Here is a 20714-nt window from a genome sequence, read left to right as displayed (position 1 = left end):
GGGGTGGAAGCCATGCGCCAGCCCCGGACCCTGCAGCCCACCGCCGCAGCCCCTCCCCACACTCGGCGCCAAGGAGCTGACTGCCGGACTCCCGCGCGATCGCGGAGCCTGTCCCCGGGCAGGCGGCTGAGCTTCGTGGAGCCTCTGGAAGGAAGGCGCCCCTCGTTTCTCAGGAGGAGGTGTCCCTGGCCAGGAAGGAGCTGGCCGTGGCACAGGACTCCTCGTGGGGCCCCAGGCCGGTCGGGGCACGCGTCCGGGCGCAGCAGAGCAGGCTTCGCAGCTCGGAGGAGACGCTGCGGCTGAAGGAAGCGTAGATCCAGGGGTTGGTGCAGCTGTTGAGGCTGGCCAGCAACATGAGCAGCACGAAGGGGGGCCCTGTGAGGTGCAGGGGTCTGGGCTGGGGGTGAGGGTGCCCAGGGCAGGCCGCGACCCACGTGCCACCCAGCGGCCAGCAGTGCGCATCAGCCCGCGTCCGCTCGGGAGCCCGTGGCTGGGGAGGGGAGGGGCCGAGGTGTGTGTGCAGCCAAGCCTGAGCGGCCCCCACGGCTCGAGCCACGGCCACACACCTTCCCGAGGCGCCTCCGGGTCCCACGCTGCCCACAGCTGCACGAGGAAGAAGGGCGCCCAGCACAGCACGTACACTATCACGATCACCAGCGTCATCCTCACGGTCTTGGCCATGGCCGCCGAAACCCGGGCTCCCTCGCTGGGACTGCCCGTCCAGCGCCCTCCGCGGCGCCCCCCGGCCCTCTCTGCGGGCCCCGGCACCAGGCTGGCGTGAATCTCCCGAAAGATGAGCACCTGGCAGGCGGCAATGCCCAGGGCAGGTGCCACGAACACCATCAGGGCGATCCAGGTGACGTAGGCGCGGAGGCCCCAGGGCTCGGCAAAGCGGGCCCAGCAGTCGAGGACACCGCTGCCGTCTCCCACGTCGCGCTGGGCGAAGATGAAGAGCTGGGGCAGGCTGAGGAGAAGCGAGAAGGCCCAGGCCACCAGCACCGGCCGGTTCCAGCGAGCTCCGCCTCCATGGCGGTGTGCCAGCATGGGGCGGCAGATGGCGCGGTGGCGGTCCAGCGTCATGGCCAGGATCATGTAGGAGGAGGCATACATGCCCACCATCTGCAGGTACTTGACAGCCCGGCACAGGGCATCGGGCCCACGAAAGCGGTCGGTGGCGTCCCAGGCCAGCTGGGGCAGCACTTGGAACAGAGCCACGGCCAGGTCGGCCAGGCACAAATGGCCAATGAAGACGTGCATGGGCGCCCAGCGGCCCCGCCGGCCCCGCCGCACTAGGGCACCCAGCACCAAGCCGTTGCTCAGGGCCACAGCCACGAAGACTGTGGAGAGCAGGGCCAGCTCCGCCTGGGCTAGCAGCGGGTCCCGGGCGTCCAGCGGCTCCTCCTCGCTGCCGTTGCCGGGCGGCGTAGGTCGGGAGAGGGGCCGGGGCACGGCTGGGCAGGGGTGGGGGGAGAGGCCCGAGTTAGGGAGCGTGCTCTGCGGGGGAACCGAGCCCAGGGAGCTTCCAGCCGGTCAGGCAGAGCCGGTGGCCTGGGCAGCAGAACACAGGTTGTCCCCCGCTAACCGCATGTGGTGGGGAGGGAAGGGCAGCCCCAGCCCAAGTGAACACATAGGGCCATGCGCTCCCCTCCCCGCACTAGCAGCCCGGAGAAGAGGGTGAAGGAGGTCTCTGAAAGGGACCCCCCCGGCCCACCTGGCTCATCCAACCCCGCCCGGCCCACCTGGCTCATCCCAGTGGAGGGAAGGGTGGGGGGATGGGTAGGGACAGTGGCTGGAGCCTTACCCGACGTGGTGGACGCCGTGACCATGGTGGGGCGGGCAGGAGTCCTGAGCGCCTGGAGGAGATGGGGTGGCGAGCTCAGCCTCCCACCAGAGGGGCCAGCCCGGCTGCCCAGAGTCTCTGGATAGGGGTCCTTAGAGAGCTGCCGGGGTGGGGGGGGTGGGGGGGGTTGTGCACGCGCATGCGTGCGTGTGTGTGTTCCAGTGATCAGGCACTAGGGCTACATTCTTAGCCTAATCAAGGTTGGTGAGGTCTGGCCCCTGAGACAGACATCGACCTTGGAGCCCTGCTACACTCCTCCCAGGACTAGGCGGGGGAAGCTGGAGAGAGGGACAGTCAGACAGATGGATGAACCAAGCCTATGACCTACCTAGGCAGCCCACAAGAAGCGAGGCAGACAGATAGACCCCCCTGCCCTGACAGAGGCCAAGAGAGGTGGCCATCGGAGGGCTGGGGACATGGTGGGAGGACTGGTATGCCCCCGTGTAGCCCCTTACCTGGCCGGGCTCCCGGGCTCCTGGGCAGCTGGGCGGCAGCGGGCGCAAAGGTGGCCCAGGAGCTCAGATCGGCTCCATCGCCTGCCCCGCCCCAACCAGGCCTCTGGGAGTGACCTGCTCAGGAGGGGACTTCCTCCCCCTCCCCCATGAGCCTCCCGCCTCTGGCACGGGGAAGTAGGCTCCTGGCCTCCTCTGCTTCTTCGCTTCCTGGCCGCAGCCATCCCTGGACTCCCATCTCCCCGCCGAGAGGGACCCGAGCCCTCCAGAGCTTGGCCTAGCTGCAGCCGGCTATCCGCTACCACCCCCGCCTGCCCCACCTCCGCAGGGCCCCCTTTATTAACATGTGGGGCTGCGGAGCTCTGGGAGATGACTTAGTTCAGCGTGTCTATTTTATAAGTGGGGAAACTGCTTGAGGGACAGGAAGAAGGGGGGCGGGGTCAAGCTGGGGCTGAAGGTGCCCCCGAGAGATCCAGCTTCCTCCCCAGACTCTGTGGGAGCCAGGGACACCTCCACGCTTTTCCTCCTCCCACACCTGTCCTAGGAGAAGGGGGCTCAGAGCTTCTGCACTCACGCATATTCCAGCTCCCTCTCTCCCCTCCCCTCACATACACCGCGCGCCGGCAAACACGCGCGCGCGCCCGCGCGCGCTCCCGTGCCCTCCCTCCCTCCTCTCCCCTCCAGCCCATCCTTTTCCCCATCCCAGGCCCTCCCCACCCCCACCCCAGCCCCTGCCACCGGCCCTGGCCTCCCTCAGCCCAGGCCGGCCCAGCTCAACCCAGCCCAAGGCAGTGGCCTGCATGCGGCCCAGAGCCTGGCTCCAGGCTGAGATTGGCCCTTTCTTCCTGTTTGTCCGTCCTCTCTGTTGACCTGTGAGGCTAGGGACCAAAGCAGCCTCTCACAGACCAGGGGCTCAAGTACAGCCCAGGCCAGGCGTCCTCTTCGCAGCCAGAGTCTGGCGGCGCCAGTAGGGGTCATCGGGGCGGGGGTCCACCCAGCCCCCCTACACCCCGCACACACACTGCACCACACGCGCCCCACGTCCAGCACCCACACGGCGCGCAGTACGCACACACACACACACACACACACACGCACACACACACACACGCACACTGCTTATAAGCACGCTCCGCACCACACCCCCACGGTACATATGCGTACTTGGAATGCTTTCTGCTGAACGATTTGGAAGTTGGCTGTAGAGTACCAACACCCTGCATCCGAACACGCCAGCCACACCTGCTGAGAACCAGAGCGCCCTCACTCTCTCCCTGTAACCACACGGCCGTCACTAACTCACTAACCCAGGAGCGTAGAAAGGGCTTTTCTGCTGCCATCCAGATCAGCGAAAAGGGTAGGAAGTGGAGTTCCCGGGCACTTCTTTCCTTGTGCCCCCCTCCCCGTGTGCCTCCCGGGGCCCCGGTCCCCAAGACCCTCCCAGCCTTGCCAGTGAGATGACACCTCCCTCGTCTGCCCCGGGGAACTGAGGCGCCTGCAGAGGAGCGCATGTCCCCACTTGGCCACTCCCCTGCTGTGGGACCTTGGACAGGCTGTGGCCAGCTCTCTGTGACTCAGCTTCCCCCTCTGTAAAATGGGAATCCAACGATTGAAAGTTGAGCCACACGGGCTTCCCTGGTGGCACAGTGGTTGAGAATCCGCCTGCCAATGCAGGGGACACGGGTTCGAGCCCTGGTCCGGGAAGATCCCACATGCCGCGGAGCAACTAAGCCCGTGCGTCACAACTACTGAGCCTGCACTCTAGAGCTCGTGAGCCACAACTACGGAAGCCCGCGTGCCTAGAGATCGTGCTCTGCAACAAGAGAAGCCACTGCAATGAGAAGCCCGCACACCACAACGAAGGGTAGCCCCCGCTCGCCACAGCTAGAGTAAGCCCGCGCACAGCAACAAAGACCCAACACAGCCAAAAATAAATAAATAAATTTATAAAAAAAAAAAAAAAAAGAAAGTTGAGCCACGGCGATAGGATGGGCAGAGACTTAAGCCGGCAGGTGTGGAAGCACCTTTTTTCACTCACTGCATCTCGGGCAGCTCTGGAAGCAGTGCCAGCCTTCTGGGGTGAACGGGCCATCACCTCCCTATGGGGTTCTCTGCCCAGACCCGAACGAGGTCATGCAGGCCTGTATCCTGGCGGAGAGCTGGCGCAGGGCTCGGGGCCATCTCTGCTCCCTGTGCGCCTTATTTCCTGCTGTCGAGTCCAGGGAAAAGTCTGGGGGAAGGCCCTTCCCTGTGGCTTTCTCTCGGCTCCAAGAAGGAACGGGAGGGGTTTGTGTCCACACCAAGGCCTGGATGTAAAGGGAAACAAGTGCTGGGACCTCTGGGAGGAACGAAGAGCCCCTGAGGCCAGCCGGCGTGCCCGGAGAGTCTGGCTACCTGGCTGACAGCCCGACTCAGGAGCCCCTGGTGCACCTGCCTGCGCTGTGCCAGCTGAGAGGCTGGGCCGAGTCCCGCTGCCTGCGGCAAAGAGCTGATCAGACGGAGAGACCCCAGGCCGCCCCAGCCCCAGCCACCAAGGAGGACTTGGCCGTGGAGCAGCCGGTTAGCCTCAGGTGGCCTCAGGCCCCGGGCAGAACTGAACAGACACCCTCCTCCGCCTCCCCCGGCGCAGCCCCCTCTGCCCTGCCCAGTACCATCTCCCTGTAGGGCTGCATTTGCAGAAAGGTTCTGTGGGTGGCCGAGGAGTGGGCCCCGAGCTCCCCCAGCCCAGTGTCTGAGCAGAGGGTGTGGGGGCACTGACCATCCCAGGTGCCAGGCACCAGGGCAGCGGATGAGAACTGTGGGACCTGGGTCTGTCTGTCTTGCTCCGTCACTGGCTCTCAGGAACCAGGACCATTTGCTCAACAAGTGCAGCGGCCCTACCCCCCAGGGGTGTGTGTCTGGGGGGTGGAGGGGGAAGGCACAGGCCTTGGAGGGGACACTTGAAGGCTATTTCAGGGATGAAAGAGAAAGAGGAGCCAGCCAGGGACACGAAGCAAGAGTGACGAAAAAGCCAGGAGAAAACCAGGAGAGCAGAGGTTCCCGAGGTTGGGAGGGGAGACAGGTGCCCTACAGGAAGGAAGGACGCGAGCAAAGCCGCTGGAAGGCCATGCCTGGTGTCAACTGGAAAAAAATGCACACCTGAGGGACTTCCCCAGTGGTCCAGTGGTTAAGAATCCGCCTTCCAATGCAGGGGACACGGGTTCAAGCCCTGGTCCGGGAAGATCCCACATGCCGTGGAGCAACTAAGCCTGTGCGCCACAACTACTGAGCCTGTGCTCTGGAGCCTGTGTGCCGCAACAGAGATCCCACGTGCCACAACTAAGACCCAATGCAGCCAAATAAAAAAATAAAGTAAATATAAAAAAAGAAAAAGAAACAAAAATGCACTCCCGAAAAGTTGAGGATTATGTATTATTCGGTGGACTTTCTGAGGATTCCAGTCCGGGGGACAACCTCTCAGAGAGCTCTGAGGAACAGCTCCGAAGAGGTAAGGGGGGAGCCAGGGTAGCGAGAACATCAGAAGATTACTGTCAGTTAAAGAAAACTGAATCCCCTCAGAGTGCACAACGTGGGGCTTACCGACGTGGCAGGCAACTTTCCTTGCACCCAAGGATGGAGAGACGTGCCCTAACCGGGCATCCCACCTGTTGGGTGGGCTTTGCAGACGGTGGCAGAGGGAGGGCTGAGTGAGCTCACAGCGAGTGAAATGAAATGGCAGGGAAGGGCAGGGCGAGGAGGCGAGGCCTGGGAGGTGAGAGATCACTGGCGTAGAGGATGCCTCCACGGGGGCAAGGAGGCATTGAATCAAAACACGCGTGTGTGCCTTCGTGCGAGCGTGTACTGGGAGTCAAGTGGACCAAAGACGACAGAAAGACAGCATGGCGACTCACCTGAGGTCTGAATTAAAGTGAACAGTAATTTCAAAAATGGGACAAGGCCTGTTTGCATGCTGGGGGAGGCACGAGAGTGGTACTTGATGGATTAGGAGCCCTGCAGGCTGTGACTTCTCTCCTTGTCCTGAATGACTTTTTAAACAATTAATTAATTAATTAATTTTTGGCTGCACTGGGTCTTTGCTGCTGCACGCAGGCTTTCTCTAGTTGCGGCGAGCGGGGGCTACTCTTCGTTGCGGTGCGCGGGCTTCTCATCGCGGTGGCTTCTCTTGTTGCGGAGCACGGGCTCTAGGCGCGCGGGCTTCAGTAGTTGTGGTTCGCGGGCTTAGTTGCTCCGCGGCATGTGGGACCTTCCTGGACCAGGGCTTGAACCCGTGTCCCCTGCATTGGCAGGTGGATTCTCAACCACTGTGGCACCAGGGAAGTCCCCTGAATGACTTTCGTTTTTGTTTATTTATTTATTTATTTATTTAGGCCACGCCTCAGTTTGCAGGATCTTAGTTCCCCAACCAGTGATCGAACCCACGCCCTTGGCAGTGAAAGCGCCGAGTTCTAACCACTGGACCACCAGGGAATTCCCCAGGAATGACTTTGTAAAATGTGTTTTATTGAGGGATGATTAGCGTACAGTAAAATTCACAAGTTGTTTCATGAGATTTGACACACACAGTTGTGTAAGCACCACCATAATCATGATGTAGAACGTTTGCATCACTCCAGAAAGTTCCCTCATGGCCCTTTGCAATCTCCCCCCACCTGGAGCCTGACAACCATGATTTTCCTTTCGCTATAGATTTCTCTTCCCTCAAATTTTATATAAATAGCATCGTAGAGTGTGCAGTATTGCGTACCTGGCTTGTTTCACTCAGCAGGATGACTTTGAGTTCATCTCTTTGGTTGTTTGTATCAGGACTTTGTTCCTTTTTCTTGCTAAGCAGCATTCCGTTGTCTGGATGGCCCACAGACAGTTTATTCCATTACCAGCCGATGGACACGTGGGTTGTTTCCAGTTTGGGGCTCTCACGAATAAGGCGACTCCGAACCCTTGAGTGCAAGCTTTTGTGTGCTTTAACTTCTCTAGCGGGCATCCTATGATAAATATGTTTCAGGTGATAAGAAACCGGCAGGTTGTTTTCCACACTCCTCGGATTGCTTTGCCTTCCCAGCAGCACAGCTCCATTTGCTCTGCATCTTCTCTGGCACTTGCTATGATCAGTCTGTCTTTTTTTTTATAATACATTTTACTATTTTTTAAACAAATTTAAAACGAAACAAGAAGGAAGAAAGAGATGGAGGGGGGGAAGGAAAATAGAAAAGAGAGAGAAAACAAGCTAGTAATAAAACCAGTCTCATATGAGAATCAATAGTTTGCTTTCTGTACAAGTACAAAGAACACATTAAAATGAATCCAGAAAATACCATTCACTTTCCTTGTATCACAAGATTTACCGTATTGCAGGCTTCTGATTAAATAACTCCTAAGGAAATGAACTATAAAGTACTCTTAGAAATGAAAGACAAACAGCTCAGATCTTATTGTCTTATTTGTAAAAAAGTATTTATATTTTTAAAAATTAAAAAATGCATTTTACCCAGAAGATACTAATGGTCACAAAAGAAAAAGACTTACTCTTTCCAGATCATTGAAACTACAAATATTTAACTAGGTTTCTCATTTGACATTTATTTGTACATGGTACTTTGACCTTTTGAAATTTTGATTTTTTTTCTTCTTTTTTTTCTTATCTGTCATTTTTTTTTTAAGCCCCTTTCATTTTAACCTTTTTAGTGGTATTTTATTTGGGTTTTATTTTGCATTTTCTTTTGACTGATGATATACTTATTTGCCAGTTGTCTATATTCTTTGGTGAAGTATCTAGTCCAATCTTGGGCAATTTTTTAAAGTTTTCTCAATTATTGAGTTGTAAGAGTTTTTTTCTTTTTTTCATTTTGATTATATTTTAGATACACGTCCTCAAACAGAATGGTTTTGCAAATATTTTCTCCCACCCTGTGGCAAATGTTTTAAGTTTTGACAAAGTCTAATTTTATCCATTTTTTTCTCTCATGGTTTGTGTTTTTTTGTGCCCTATCTAAAAAGTCTTTGCCCAATGCACTGTCACAAAGATATTCTCCTATGATTTCTTCTAGAAGGTTTATATTTCTAGCTCTTACATTTAGGTCTGTAATTCATTTCGAGTTCAATCTTGTGCGTAGTATGAGGTAAAAGTCTGGGTTCCTTCTTTTGTGTGTGGATACCAGTTGTTCCAGAACCACTGGTTGAGAAGACTGTCCTTTTCACCTTGAATTACCTTGCACCTTTCCTGAAAATTGATCGTATGTGTGTGGGTCTATTTCTGGACTCTCAATTTTGTTCCTTTGATCTCTATGCCTGTCCTTATACCTTATACCAAGGCTACACTGTCTTGCTTACTCTAGAGTTATGGTAAGTTTTTTTTTGTTTGTTTTTGTTTTTTGGCTGCACCTCGCGGCTTGTGGGATCTTAGTTCCCCGACCAGGGATCAAACACAGGCCCCCTGCAGTGAAAGCGTGGAGTCCTAGCCACTGGACCGCCAGGAAATTCCCTATAGTAAGTCTTGAAATCAGATAGCATAAATCCTTCAACTTTGTTCTTTCTCAAAATCATTTTGGCTAGTCTAGGTAATTTGCATTTCCACATAAATTTTAAAATCAGCTTGTCTGTTTCTACAAAAAAAAAAAAAAAAAAAGCCTGCCAGGATTTTAATTGCTATTACATTGAATCTGTAGATAAATATGGGGAGAATTGACATCGTAACAATAATGAGTCTTTCAACACATGACTGGGGTATTTCTTTCCATTTATTTAAGTTTCTTTAATTTCTCTCAGCAATATTTTGTCATTTTTGGTATACAGGTTTTGCACATATGTTACTAAGTTATCCCTAAGTATTGATATTTTTGACGCTATTGTAAATGGTACTTTTTAAATATTTTATTTATTTGTTTTTATTTTTTTATTTTTGGCTGCGTCAGGTTGCATGCAGGATCTTTCGTTGTGGTGCACGGGCTTCTCTCTAGTTGTGGTGTACCGGTTTTCTTTCTCTAGTTGTGGTGCACGGGCTCCAGGGTGCATGGGCTCTGTACTTTGCGGCATGTGGGCTCTCTAGTTGAGGCGCGCAGGCTCAGTAATTGTGGTGTGCGGGCCTAGTTGCCCCGAGGCATGCAGGATCTTAATTCTGCGACCAGGGATGGAACCCGCGTCCCCTGCATTGGAAGGCGGATTCTTTACCACTGGACCACCGGGGAAGTCCTGTAAATGGTACTTTTAAATGTCAATTTCTGATTGTTGCTAGTATCTAGAAATACTATTGATTTTTGCATATTGACTGTTTATCCTGCAACCTTGCTAAACACTTATTAGTTCTACTGGTTTTTGCAGATTTCTTAGAATTTTTTCTTACATAGACAATCATGTCATTTCTGAATCAAGACATTTACCTTTTTCTTTCTAATCTATCTGCCTTTTATTCCTTTTTCTTGCCTTACCGCACTTGCTAGGACCTCCAGTGCAATGATGCGTGAAAGTGATGAAAGCAGACAGCCTTGCCGTGTTCCTGATCATAAGGGAAAAGCAGTCAGTCTGTCACCATTAAATATGATAGTAACTGTGGGCTTTTCATAGACGCCCTTTATGAAGCTGAGGCAGTTTTCCTCTATTCCCAGTCTACTGAGAGCTTTTATCACGAGTGGGTGTTCAATTTTATCAAATGTTTTTCTGCAGCTATGGAGATGATCACGTGATTTTCTTTTTTTGTTGTTGCTCTGTTAATATGGTTAATTACACTGATTTTCAACTGTCAAATCAAACTGAAACCTTATTTGGTCATGATGTGCTATCTTTTTATATATTGCTAGATTTGATTTGCTATTTTTTTTTTTTTTTTAATTTGGCCGTGCCGCACAGCTTGTGGGATCTTAGTTCCCTGACCAGGGATTGAACCCAGCCCTCAGCAGTAAAAGCACAGAGTCCTAACCACTGGACCACCAGTGAATTCCCTGATTTGCTAAAATTTTGGTTAGTACTTTTACTTCATGTGTATTCATGAGCGATACTGGTCTGTAGTTTCCTCTTCATGTGATGTCTTTGGTTTTGGTATAGGGATAATTCTTACCTTACAAAATGAGTTGGGAAGTGTTCCCTCCTCTTCTATTTTCTGGAAGAGTTTGTGTAGAATTGGTGTTATTTCTTCCATAACGTTTGGTAGAATTCACCAGTGAAGCTATGTAAGCCTGGAGTTTTCTTTGTGAGAATGTTTTTAGCTACAAACTCAACTCCTTTTATAACTATAGGGTTTATTCAGGTTATTTATTTCTTCCTGAATGAACTTTGATAGTATGTATCTTTCACAGAATTCGTCCATTTCACCTGTATTGCCATATGTTTTTCACAATATTCCCTTAATACCCTTTCTTTTAAAATTAATTAATTAATTAATTAATTTTTGGCTGCGTTGGGTCTTTGTTGCTGCGCGCGGGCTTTCTCTAGTTGCGGTGAGCGGGGGCTACTCTTCGTTGCGGTGCTTGGGCTTCTCATTGCGGTGGCTTCTGTTGTTGTGGAGCATGGGCTCTAGGTGTGCGGGCTTCAGTAGTTGTGGCGCACGGGCTCAGTAGTTGTGGCTTGTGGGCTCTAGAGCGCAGGCTCAGTAGTTGTGGCTCACGGGCCCAGTTGCTCCGCGGCATGTGGGATCTTCCCAGACCAGGGCTTGAACCCGTGTCCCTTGCATTAGCAGGCGGATTCTTAACCACTGCGCCACCAGGGAAGCCCCCTTATATCCTTTTAATGTTTGTAAGATCTGTATTGATTGCCCCTCTTTCATTTTTGACATTGGTAATTTGTATCTTCTCTCCATTTTTTCTGATCAGACAGGCTAGAGGTTTATCAATTTCATTAATCTAGTCGCCAGATGGGATGATGCCCAATTCATGAATCGCCTAATAAAGCCAATTATATCCTCAAAGTCACTTGCTTGAATTTTGTTTTTTAACAGTACACAGATAGATCAATGAAACAAAATTAGAAACCTAGAAACATATATATGTGAAATGTTATATATGATTTTATTTATTTATTTATTTATTTATTTATTTATTTACGGCTGTGTTGGGTCTTCGTTTCTGTGCGAGGGATTTCTCTAGTTGCGGCGAGCGGGGGCCACTCTTCATCGCGGTGCGCGGGCCTCTCACTGTCGCGGCCTCTCTTGTTGCGGAGCACAGGCTCCAGACGCGCGGGCTCAGCAGTCGTGGCTCACGGGCCCAGTTGCTCCGCGGCATGTGGGATCTTCCCAGACCAGGGCTCGAACCCGTGTCCCCCTGCATTGGCAGGCGGATTCTCAACCACTGCGCCACCAGGGAAGCCCCTATATATGATTTATATATATAAATTTATTATAAAGATGGTATTATAAATCAGTTGGGAAAAGATGGATTATTCAATAAAAGGTATTGGGGAAACTGGAAAGACATCTGGAAAAAAAATAAAATTGGATCACTACTACCTCACACTTTATAGCAAAAGAAATTCCAGAGGGAGAAAAGGTTGGAATGTGAGGAGTGAAAGAACAAAGCTGCTAGAAGAAAACACAGGAGAATTTCTCTATTTTGCTGGTGACAAGCCATCTTCAGTATAGTAAAACAAACACGCAGATAGATAAAACAGGAAACTGTAAAAGAAAAAACAAATAAATTCCAGGTTTCTTCCCCAGCTTTATTGACCTATGATCAGAAATTGAAACTGTATATATTTAGGGTATATGATGTGATATTTTGATATACATATTCATCACCCCATCTAGTTACCTTTTTTTTTTTTTTTTTTTTTGGTGGTGGTGGTGGTGAGAACCTTGAGATCTACTCTCTTAGCTGAGTTCAAATATACATTATTATTAACTCTAGTCATCATGCTATATATTAGGTCTCCAGAACTTATTGATCTTATAACTGAAAATTTGTACCCTTTGACCAACATCTTCCCATTTCCCCTGGCCCGCAGCCTTTAGTAATCACCATTCTATTCTCTGTTACTACGTGTTCCACTTTTTTGGATTCTACCTATCAGTGAGATCATGTGGTATTTGTCTTTCTGTGTCTGTATTATTTCACTTAAATTCATTAAATTCAACTATTTTTTGCTGTATTTGTTAAAATTTATTTTATTTATTTATTTTTGGCTGTGTTGGGTCTTCGTTGCTGCGTGCGGGCTTTCTCTAGGTGCGGCGAGCGGGGGCTACTCTTCGTTGCGGTGAGCGGGCTTCTCATTGCGGTGGATTCTCTTGTTGCAGAACACGGGCTCTAGGCGTGCGGGCTTCAGTAGTTGTGGTGCGCGGGCTCAGTAGTTGTCGCTCACTGGCTCTAGAGCGCAGGCTCAGTAGTTGTGGCGCACGGGCTTAGCTGCTCCGCGGCATGTGGGATCTTCCCGGACCAGGGCTCAAACCTGTGTCCCCTGCATTGGCAGGCGGATTCCACTGCACCACCAGGGAAGCCCCTAAATTCAACTATTAAAAAATTCTTTTAATTCCTGTACAGAAGAAAAAAGTCTAAGACAAATAACAAACTGCAAAACAAAACAAAACAAAACAAAACTGATTTGGGACCTTTCTCCTTTTCTAATATAAGTAGTTAATGTTATACATTTTCCTTGAGTCACTTGTTTAGTTGAATCCCCAATTTATGATATTTTATGTCTTTAGTTTTATTCAATTAAAAATATTTTCTAATTCAACTTGTGATTTCTCTTTTGATCCATGTGTTACTTAGAAGCATATATTTTTTCATTTCCAAGTAGTCAAATTTCCTAGATGTTGTTTCGTTATTGATTTCTAATTCAACTACATTGTGATCAGAAATCCTGCTTTGTATGATTTCTGTCCTTTGTAATTTATTGAGGCTTGTTCTATTGTCCAGCATGTTGTCTATGTTGGTGAATGTTACATCTGCACTTGAGAAGAATGTGTATTCTCTTGTTGGTTGTAGTAGTCTATAAATTAGGTCACTTTGGTTGATAGTGTTGTTCAAATCTTCCATATCTTAATGATTTTTTCTCCTATTTATTTTGTCAGTTACTGAGAAAGGAATGGGAAAGTCTCCAACTATGTTTGTAGATTTGTGTATTTCTACAACCCTTTGGCACTGTCAATTTTTCTTTCATGATTTGGGAGCTTCGTTATTGGGTGCTTACATATTTAAAATGATTATATCTTCTTGATTATTTGTCCTTTTTCCATTATGAAATATTCCTCTTTACCTCAGGTAATATTCTTTGTCTTGAATTCTACTCTATCTAGCATTAATGTAGCTATACCAGCTTTTTTATGTTCAGTGTTGGCATGGTGTATCTTTTTCCGTCCTTTTACTTTCAGCTTTTCTGTGTCTTTATGCTTGTAAATAACATATAGCTATTATATCTAGCCTGACTGTCTCTGCCTTTTAACTGGTGTGTGTGGCAGATTGTGTTTTTCAAAGGTAGCCCCAACAATATCTCCCGTCCCACATGCTCTTCTGGAACCTTGCCATTTTCCCATCAAGAGGTGAGATTTAACTCTCCCTCTATAATCTGGGCAGGCTTGTGACTTGCTTGTAATCAACATGATATGGTAAAAGTGATGCCACTTGATTTCTGAGGCTAGATCAGGAAAGGCAACGCAGCTCCTGCCTCGTTAGCAAGGATACTCACTCTTCCAGCCTTTAGCTACCACCTGACCAGTCCAACTGCCCTGAGGCTGCCATGGTATGAAGAGGCCCAAACTAGCCCTTACAGAGAGACCACATGAAAAGGCTCTGAGACGACATGAAGATGGAGAGATGCCCGACCAGCTCTAAGCTGCTCCAGCTCCAGCCACTGTCTGATGACAACCGCATAAAAGCCCTTCAGCCAGAGCTGCCCAGTTGAGTCCTTCCCAAATCCTTTTTTTATAAAAACTGTGGAATCACTGGATCATATGGTCATTCTATGTTTAGCTCTTTGAAGAATGCCTTTCCCATATACTTGACTCACAGAAACCATGAGCAATAAGAAAATGATTGTAACTACTTAAAAACACTAAATTTTGGAGCAATTTGTTATGCAGCAACAGTAACAGGAATGGAGTTTTAGTCCATTGATACTTACTAAAATTATTGATAGTTTTGGGTCTAAATATATCATCTCAATGTTTAATTTCTATTTGTTCCATCCATTTTCCTTCTTTTTCTCCTTTTCTGCCTTTTTGGGGGGGGACAAATTGGATCTTTTCAGCATTTCATCTTCTTTATTGACTTTTTGGTTACAAATCTTTTTGTGTTATTTTAAAAATTGTTGCTCTAGAGATTACCGTTTGTTTCTTTGGCTTAGCACATTCTACCTGCAGAAAAAAATTCCACTACTTTATAAACAATGTAAGAATGTTACAACAGTATTCCGATTGCTACAGTTCCAACTTTGTGTTCTGGTTGTCATATAATTATTTTTACACACAATATACAAAAAGATAACTCCACATTCCATTGTTATTATTTTTGCTTTAAAGAGTAAATAGTCATATATTTATTCTTTCTGGTGTTTTTCATTCCTTTCTTCAGTCTGCTATAATTGATCTTCTGTCTAAATAATTTATTTTAGCATTTCTCTCATTGCAAGTCTGCTGGAGATGAATTATTCATTCTCATCTGGGGATGCAACTTTATTTTGTCTTAATTTTTGTTGGATATTTTCACTGGATATAGAATTCCAGATTGAAATTTTTTCTTTTCCTTTCAGCATTAGAAGGTGTTGTTTCATTATCTTCTGGCCTCTATTGGTTTTAGATTGGGAGTCTGCTGTCACTCTTATTGTTCCCCTGGATGTAGCATGTCTTTTTTTCTCTGACTGCTTTCAAGGTTTTTTTAAAAAAACTGTTTTTCAGCAGTTTGACAATGAAGTGCCTAGGGGATGCTGGAATTATGATAAATATGTTATTATTTTAAAGTCTCTGATAATTCTGACATCTGGGCCATCTATGAGTCTGGTTTTATTGATACTTTTCTTTTGATGATGGGTCATATTTCCTTGCTTTTCCACATGTATCTTTTTTTTTTTTTTATTGAATGCCAGACATTGATTGTAATAGAACAGTAGGGAATATAATAAATAACATTTATACCCCACAAAGGACATGCCTCTTCTTCTGTTAGGCTACTTGTGTGTGTGTGTTGTGTGTCTAAGGCCCCTAGGGATTCAAACTGTCACATCATCCCATACTCGACATGTAAAAATTTTATTAAAAGTTCCTCCTTCTGCCAAGGATAAAAGCAGCAATGGGTCTTTTTCCTGGGAAGGACTTGCCATTTTTCAGACTTTGGCCCACTTTTGTTGTTGTTGTTGCAACTTCAGCTCCCTGATAGGCTTCAAAGAAAAAGAACCTATGATTTTGTAGGGGTGTTGTCTTGCAACTTTCTGCGTCCTAGGCAGAAGCAAAATAGCCAGCTACTGACTTTTGAATTTCTGCTACTGCAGAAGTTCTTGTTTGTTCTCTGAATGTTCTTTTTTATGGCACCCGTTCTTCTCTCATGGATATTCATCCTATTATCTCCCTGAGGAAATTAAGGAGTTCTTTTGTTTGTTTGTTTGTTTGTTTTTTTATAAATTTAATTATTTACTTATTTTTTGGCTGCGTTGGGTCTTTGTTGCTGCGCGCGGGCTTTCTCTAGTTGCGGTGAGCGGGGCTACTCTTCATTGCGGTGCGCGGGCTTCTCATTACGGTGGCTTCTCTTGTTGGGGAGCACGGGCTCTAGGCACAAGGGCTTCAGTAGTTGTGGCTTGCGGGCCCTAGAGCGCAGGCTCAGTAGTTGTGGCGCACAGGCTTAGTCGCTCCTTAGCATGTGAGATCTTCCTGGACCAGGGCTCAAACCTGTGTCCCCTGCATTGGCAGGCGGATTCTTAACCACTGTGCCACCAGGGAAGTCCGAAATTAAGGCGTTTTTAAGAAAATATTTCCTATCCCTTACAATCCTGTTTCCCACCAATTGTTCTCTTCTTCGTTTTGATCTTTATCTTTTATGCTTTCATGTTGGAGTGTCCTCAGATGTCTAGTGAGCCTTGGTTGTCATCTCATATTTAAGGATGGGATACTAAAAAGCTTATTGGAAGGGATGGGCTTGTCAAGTATGGGCTTCATTGTAGGGTGAAGTACCTGGGCTGTTTTCGTGGGGAATCCCACTGTTACCCTCTTTGGTCCCTTCCTTTTGGAACGCTAAATAGCCCAGAGAAACACCCAACGCAGCCCCAAATAAATAAGTAAATTTTTAAAAATAATAAAAAAGTAAGAGACAACCCAAAGCTGAGGGAATGGCTGGGATGGTCACTGGTGCTCAGCTTTCAGTCCTAACTAACTCCTTTTTGTTTTTTCAATTTATGTATTTATTTTGGCTGTGTTGCGTCTTTGTCACTGCACGTGGGCTTTCTCTAGTTGAGGCGAGAGGGGGCTACTCTTTGTTGAGGCACGCAGGCTTCTCATTGTGGTGGCTTCTCTTGTCGCAGAGCATGGCACACGGGCTTCAGTAGTTGTGGCTCATGGGCTTCAGTAGTTGTAGCACGTGGGCTCAGTAGTTGTGGCTTGCAGGCTCTAGAGCGCAGCCTCAGTAGTTGGTGGCGCACAGGCTTAGTTGCTCCGCGGCATGTGGGATCTTCCTGGACCAGGGCTCAAACCTGTGTCCCCTGCATTGGCAGGTGGATTCTTAACTACTGCGCCACCAGGGAAGCCCCCCAATTCCTTTTTTTTGAAGTACTTTTTATTGGAGTATAGCTGATTTACAATGTTGTGTTAGTTTCTGCTGTACAGCAAAGTGAATCAGTTATACATATACATATATCCACTCTTTTAATTTCTAGCCCCATATAGGTTATTACAGAGTATTGAGCAGAGTTCCCTGTGCTATAGAGTAGGTCCTTGTTGTTTATCTATTTTATATACGGTAGTGTGTCAGTCCCACCTTCTTTTAATGTGCCTTCGTCCTTACTGTCCAGGTGGGGCGGTTCCCAGACTGTGTGCAGCCGGGCTGTGGAAAGCAGATTGGGCTTTCTCAGTTAGGTGCACCCACATGAGATTTGGAAAGCTGAAGGAAAGGGTGTCTGTCTTTCTGCTGTGCGGAATTGTTTTGCTGCTGGATGTCAAGGCCAGGAGGTGTGGGGCTTTGGCAGCAGAGGCCCTGTGCCTGGCCTATGTTTCTTGTGGCAACAATCCCCGGGTCATGACCATGGTGACGTGTTCTTGAACTCAGCAGGTAGACCGTGGCCGCCTGTGCCCCCACCTTGCTGCTGGGGGCAGAGGCAGCAGCCCCTCTGGGGAGCCAGTGCTGTGGTGGTGTCCTGGGAAGCCCGCCCAGAGCATTCTCCGCAGCCCCTCCAAAGGCTGTGCTCACTTCCAGCTCCCCGCACAAGATCTCTTTTTGTGTAAGACGGTTGGACTGCTTCCTGCCCCTAACCTTCACTGATAGAAAGTGGGAGTGGAGGGAGAGAAGTTTGGAAAGCAGGGCAAGTAGAAAGGACTTAATAAGTGGACAAAGATAAATCCAAACATACAGCAACCACCACCAGTGTAATCAACTAAACCCTACAGGTAAAGGACAAAACAGGGAGACAAATTCACCATACGATGCAGTGATCCCACTCCTCAATGGTTGCCTTACAGAAACGAAAGCGCGCTCAACTAAAAACCTGTATGTTAATGTTTAGAGCAGCTCTGTTCATCGTTCCCCGAAGCTGGAAACAACCCAGATGTACTTCAACGGGTGCACAGCTAAACAAACTATGCTATATCCAAACAATGCCATACTACTCAGTAATCAAAAGGAACAAACTGCTGGCACATACACACACACAGCAACATGGGGGCAGAGTCCACACTGGACGATTCCATTTGCAATACAGTCCAGCAGAGACAGAAGGCAGAGCAGGGGGCTCCAGGGGTCAGGGGCTGGGCTGGAGGGAGTGGCTGACTGCAAAGGGACATGAGGGAATTTGGGGAGGTGATGGAAATGTTTTCAATCTTGCTTTTGGTGGTGGTTACACGACATTTATCAAAACTCATTGAACTGTACACCTCAAAAGGGCGAATTTTACTGTCTGTAAATCATACTTCCCTAAAGCTGATTTTTTTTTTTAAAAAAAAAAAGACAAGGATTGCTAGACTGGATCAAACTAAACCAAAACCCAACTATATGCTGTTTCAAGAGACACGAAGACACAGAAAGACGGGAAGGAGAAGAATAAAGACACGTCATGCTCAGGAGCCCATCCTGCTAGCCCACTGGCGCTTTCTTCCCCCAACACTGGCTTCTGTGATTCCCGCCCCCTCATCACATGGCCCTTCATCTTGGGGGCGTTCTGGCAAGACTCTGGGGGGCTGCCCTCTCCAGCTGACTGTGCCCAAGAGGGGTGAGTCACGGGGGCTGTGAGGAGCACTTGCCCTCGAAGCGGGTGTGGCTGGGCAAGACCCCGCCGTCTGTCTGTTCAGTGCCTCCCAACCTCCCGGCAAGCATGCAGCAGTGGAGGGATGGCTTCCCTCTTATTCGAGGCCAACCCCTCCTGCTTCCCCTGGGACTTGCTCTGCCCGCAGTCCTCCCTTGTTCCTGCTGGTGCTCCCGCTGGTCCCTCCATTTCTGCACACGGCAGCCACATAGAAGAAAGTTCAAATCCCAGCTCTGCCGTTTACCTTCTGGGAGATCTTGGGTAAGTCACTTGACCGGCCCGAACCTCAGTTTCCTCATCTGTGAAATGGGGGCAATACTGGTGCCTACTTAGAGTGATGGGCTGAGTAGCAGGTGGGTGAATGCCTGCGGAGTGCTCAGCACAGAGCCTCCCGGCTGCGTGATTGCTCCTCTGCCTCTCGGGCTCTTTGCTTGGAGAGGCGGGTAACAGAACCTTCCTCACAGGGTTACCTGTGGATGCAGTGAGCTAATGAGACGAAGACACTCTTCCCAGTCTTGCTCCCTGGGCACATTCCTTGAGCTCTTTGGGCTTCGGTTTCCTCATCTGTGATGTGGACTAATGGTTGACCTCCCTGCTTGGTGTGTAAAATAATTGTGCCAATACATGACATGTGCTTATAACTGGCAGGCCCAGGGCAATGCTCAATAAATGGGATTTAGTGGAATAATAGTAATGAATATAGTATAACAAATGGAGACTGAACCCATCACTATGCACTTAGTAGGAGCATAGGAAATGGCTCTATCCCCTTCTTACTTCACTCTAGTCATTCTCACCCCAGGGATCAGCATGGAACCCTACGCTCCTTAAAGGATTTGTGGAAGTTGGGGCTGGAGGTAGAGGTTGGGAACTTGGCGGGGAGGGTGGTGAGTGGAGGCGGTTGGAGAGCAGAGAGACCAGGCCTATCGGAGGTCAGATCAGAGCAGGCAGGAAGTGAACCGCAGCTCAGTGCCTCATGGAAAATACCCCCTCTTGGGCGCCCAGGCCTGCCCTCTGGCCCAGCTTCCTCCGCGCCCAGCGCCCCGCCCACCAGCCTAAACCCCACCTCCCCAGCCCCAGCCTCCTCACTGCTCCTGAAAGGGCTGCAACCGTGGCACAAGGGCCCAGCCAGCACTCCTACCCTGGGTCTGCTGGAACCAAAGGGTGGGCCACTGGCAGCTCTGGGGAACACCCTGCCCCCAGCTCCCTGGTCCCCCCCAACTCCAGCCCGCACTTTCACTCAAGACTCTAGTCTTGTCCACGCCCCTTCTAAAGACACCTAGAAACCTGGCGTCCAGACCTTCCCCGAGGGCAAGTGGGGCCACTCCAGGCCTCCCCTTCCAGGAGAAACTGAAGCTGGCGGGGAGATGGTCGGATGGGAGGGGGACTCCAGGCCCCTCCCCACGTGGGCCCCCTGCATGGCTTGGAGGGTCTGGGGAGGCTGAGCTGAAGGCCCGGGCATGCTTCACTGGGCAACAGGCATGCCCATAAAAATACCATGGCCAACAGGGCCGCAATCTGCCATCTGGGCCCTAGGCCTTCCTTGCCCTGCGGCTGGGCTCGGCTCACTCCGGAATAGCTATGCCCTCCGCCTGGCCTCGGAGGTCACGGCCGCGAGCCTGTGGGGGGGGGGGGGCCGCTGGGGAAGAGATGCTTCCCCACGCTTTCCAGTGAGAGGAGTGGGGCCGCCGGGAGAGGTCGGGATGGGGCCAATCCCCACGACAAAGAAATACGACGCCGGGGAAACCGACAGGGAGTCGGAGGAAGATCTGGGGATGGGTTATGGCAGCTCGAGGGGCGCCCTCTCAGCAACCTCCCCGCCCCCCCCGCCCCCCCCCCCCCGCCCCGGCTCTGGGCTGCGCAGGAGCCCGCGCCCCTCCGCGCCTCCCTGGCGGGCTGAGATCGACGCCCGCGCGCCCCTCCCGGACCAAGCGCCTAGGATGGTGGGAGGGGGGTGCTTCCGGGAAGAGCCCAGGGCCTCGGGAATCCTGCCCTGGGTGGGGGGGCGTCCAAACACCCCACGGCCAGGGCGCGGCCGAGACCGCGTCGCGTGTGGGTGCCGGTCGCTC

The 20714-nt window shown here is 50.0% G+C and overlaps 1 protein-coding gene across 1 annotated transcript; it reads right to left on the bottom strand.

Annotated features, from left to right (window-relative positions):
* Positions 1-121: 121 nt before the first annotated feature.
* AVPR2 (arginine vasopressin receptor 2) lies at positions 122-1826 on the bottom strand. Its single transcript, XM_068533873.1, has 3 exons — positions 1802-1826; positions 567-1451; positions 122-375 (listed from the first exon to the last, which is right to left on the bottom strand). Exons 1-3 carry the CDS (start codon positions 1824-1826, stop codon positions 170-172), a joined length of 1116 nt encoding a protein of 371 aa, XP_068389974.1. The 3' UTR covers positions 122-169.
* Between the last annotated feature and the right edge of the window lie 18888 nt (positions 1827-20714).

This window comes from Eschrichtius robustus, chromosome X (genome assembly GCF_028021215.1).
Source record: "Eschrichtius robustus isolate mEscRob2 chromosome X, mEscRob2.pri, whole genome shotgun sequence".
Taxonomy (NCBI): domain Eukaryota; kingdom Metazoa; phylum Chordata; class Mammalia; order Artiodactyla; family Eschrichtiidae; genus Eschrichtius; species Eschrichtius robustus.
Note: the sequence above shows the minus strand (reverse complement) of the source record. Positions and strands in the feature narration are given on the sequence as shown.

Excerpts from the sequence above, each read along its gene's own strand:
- AVPR2 (XM_068533873.1), bottom strand. The coding sequence starts at position 1,826 with ATGGTCACGGCGTCCACCACGTCGG. Across the intron at positions 1,452-1,801 it reads CACGGCGTCCACCACGTCGG|CCGTGCCCCGGCCCCTCTCC; the intron begins GTAAGGCTCCAG and ends ACCCCTGCCCAG. Across the intron at positions 376-566 it reads CCCGGAGGCGCCTCGGGAAG|GGCCCCCCTTCGTGCTGCTC; the intron begins GTGTGTGGCCGT and ends TGCACCTCACAG.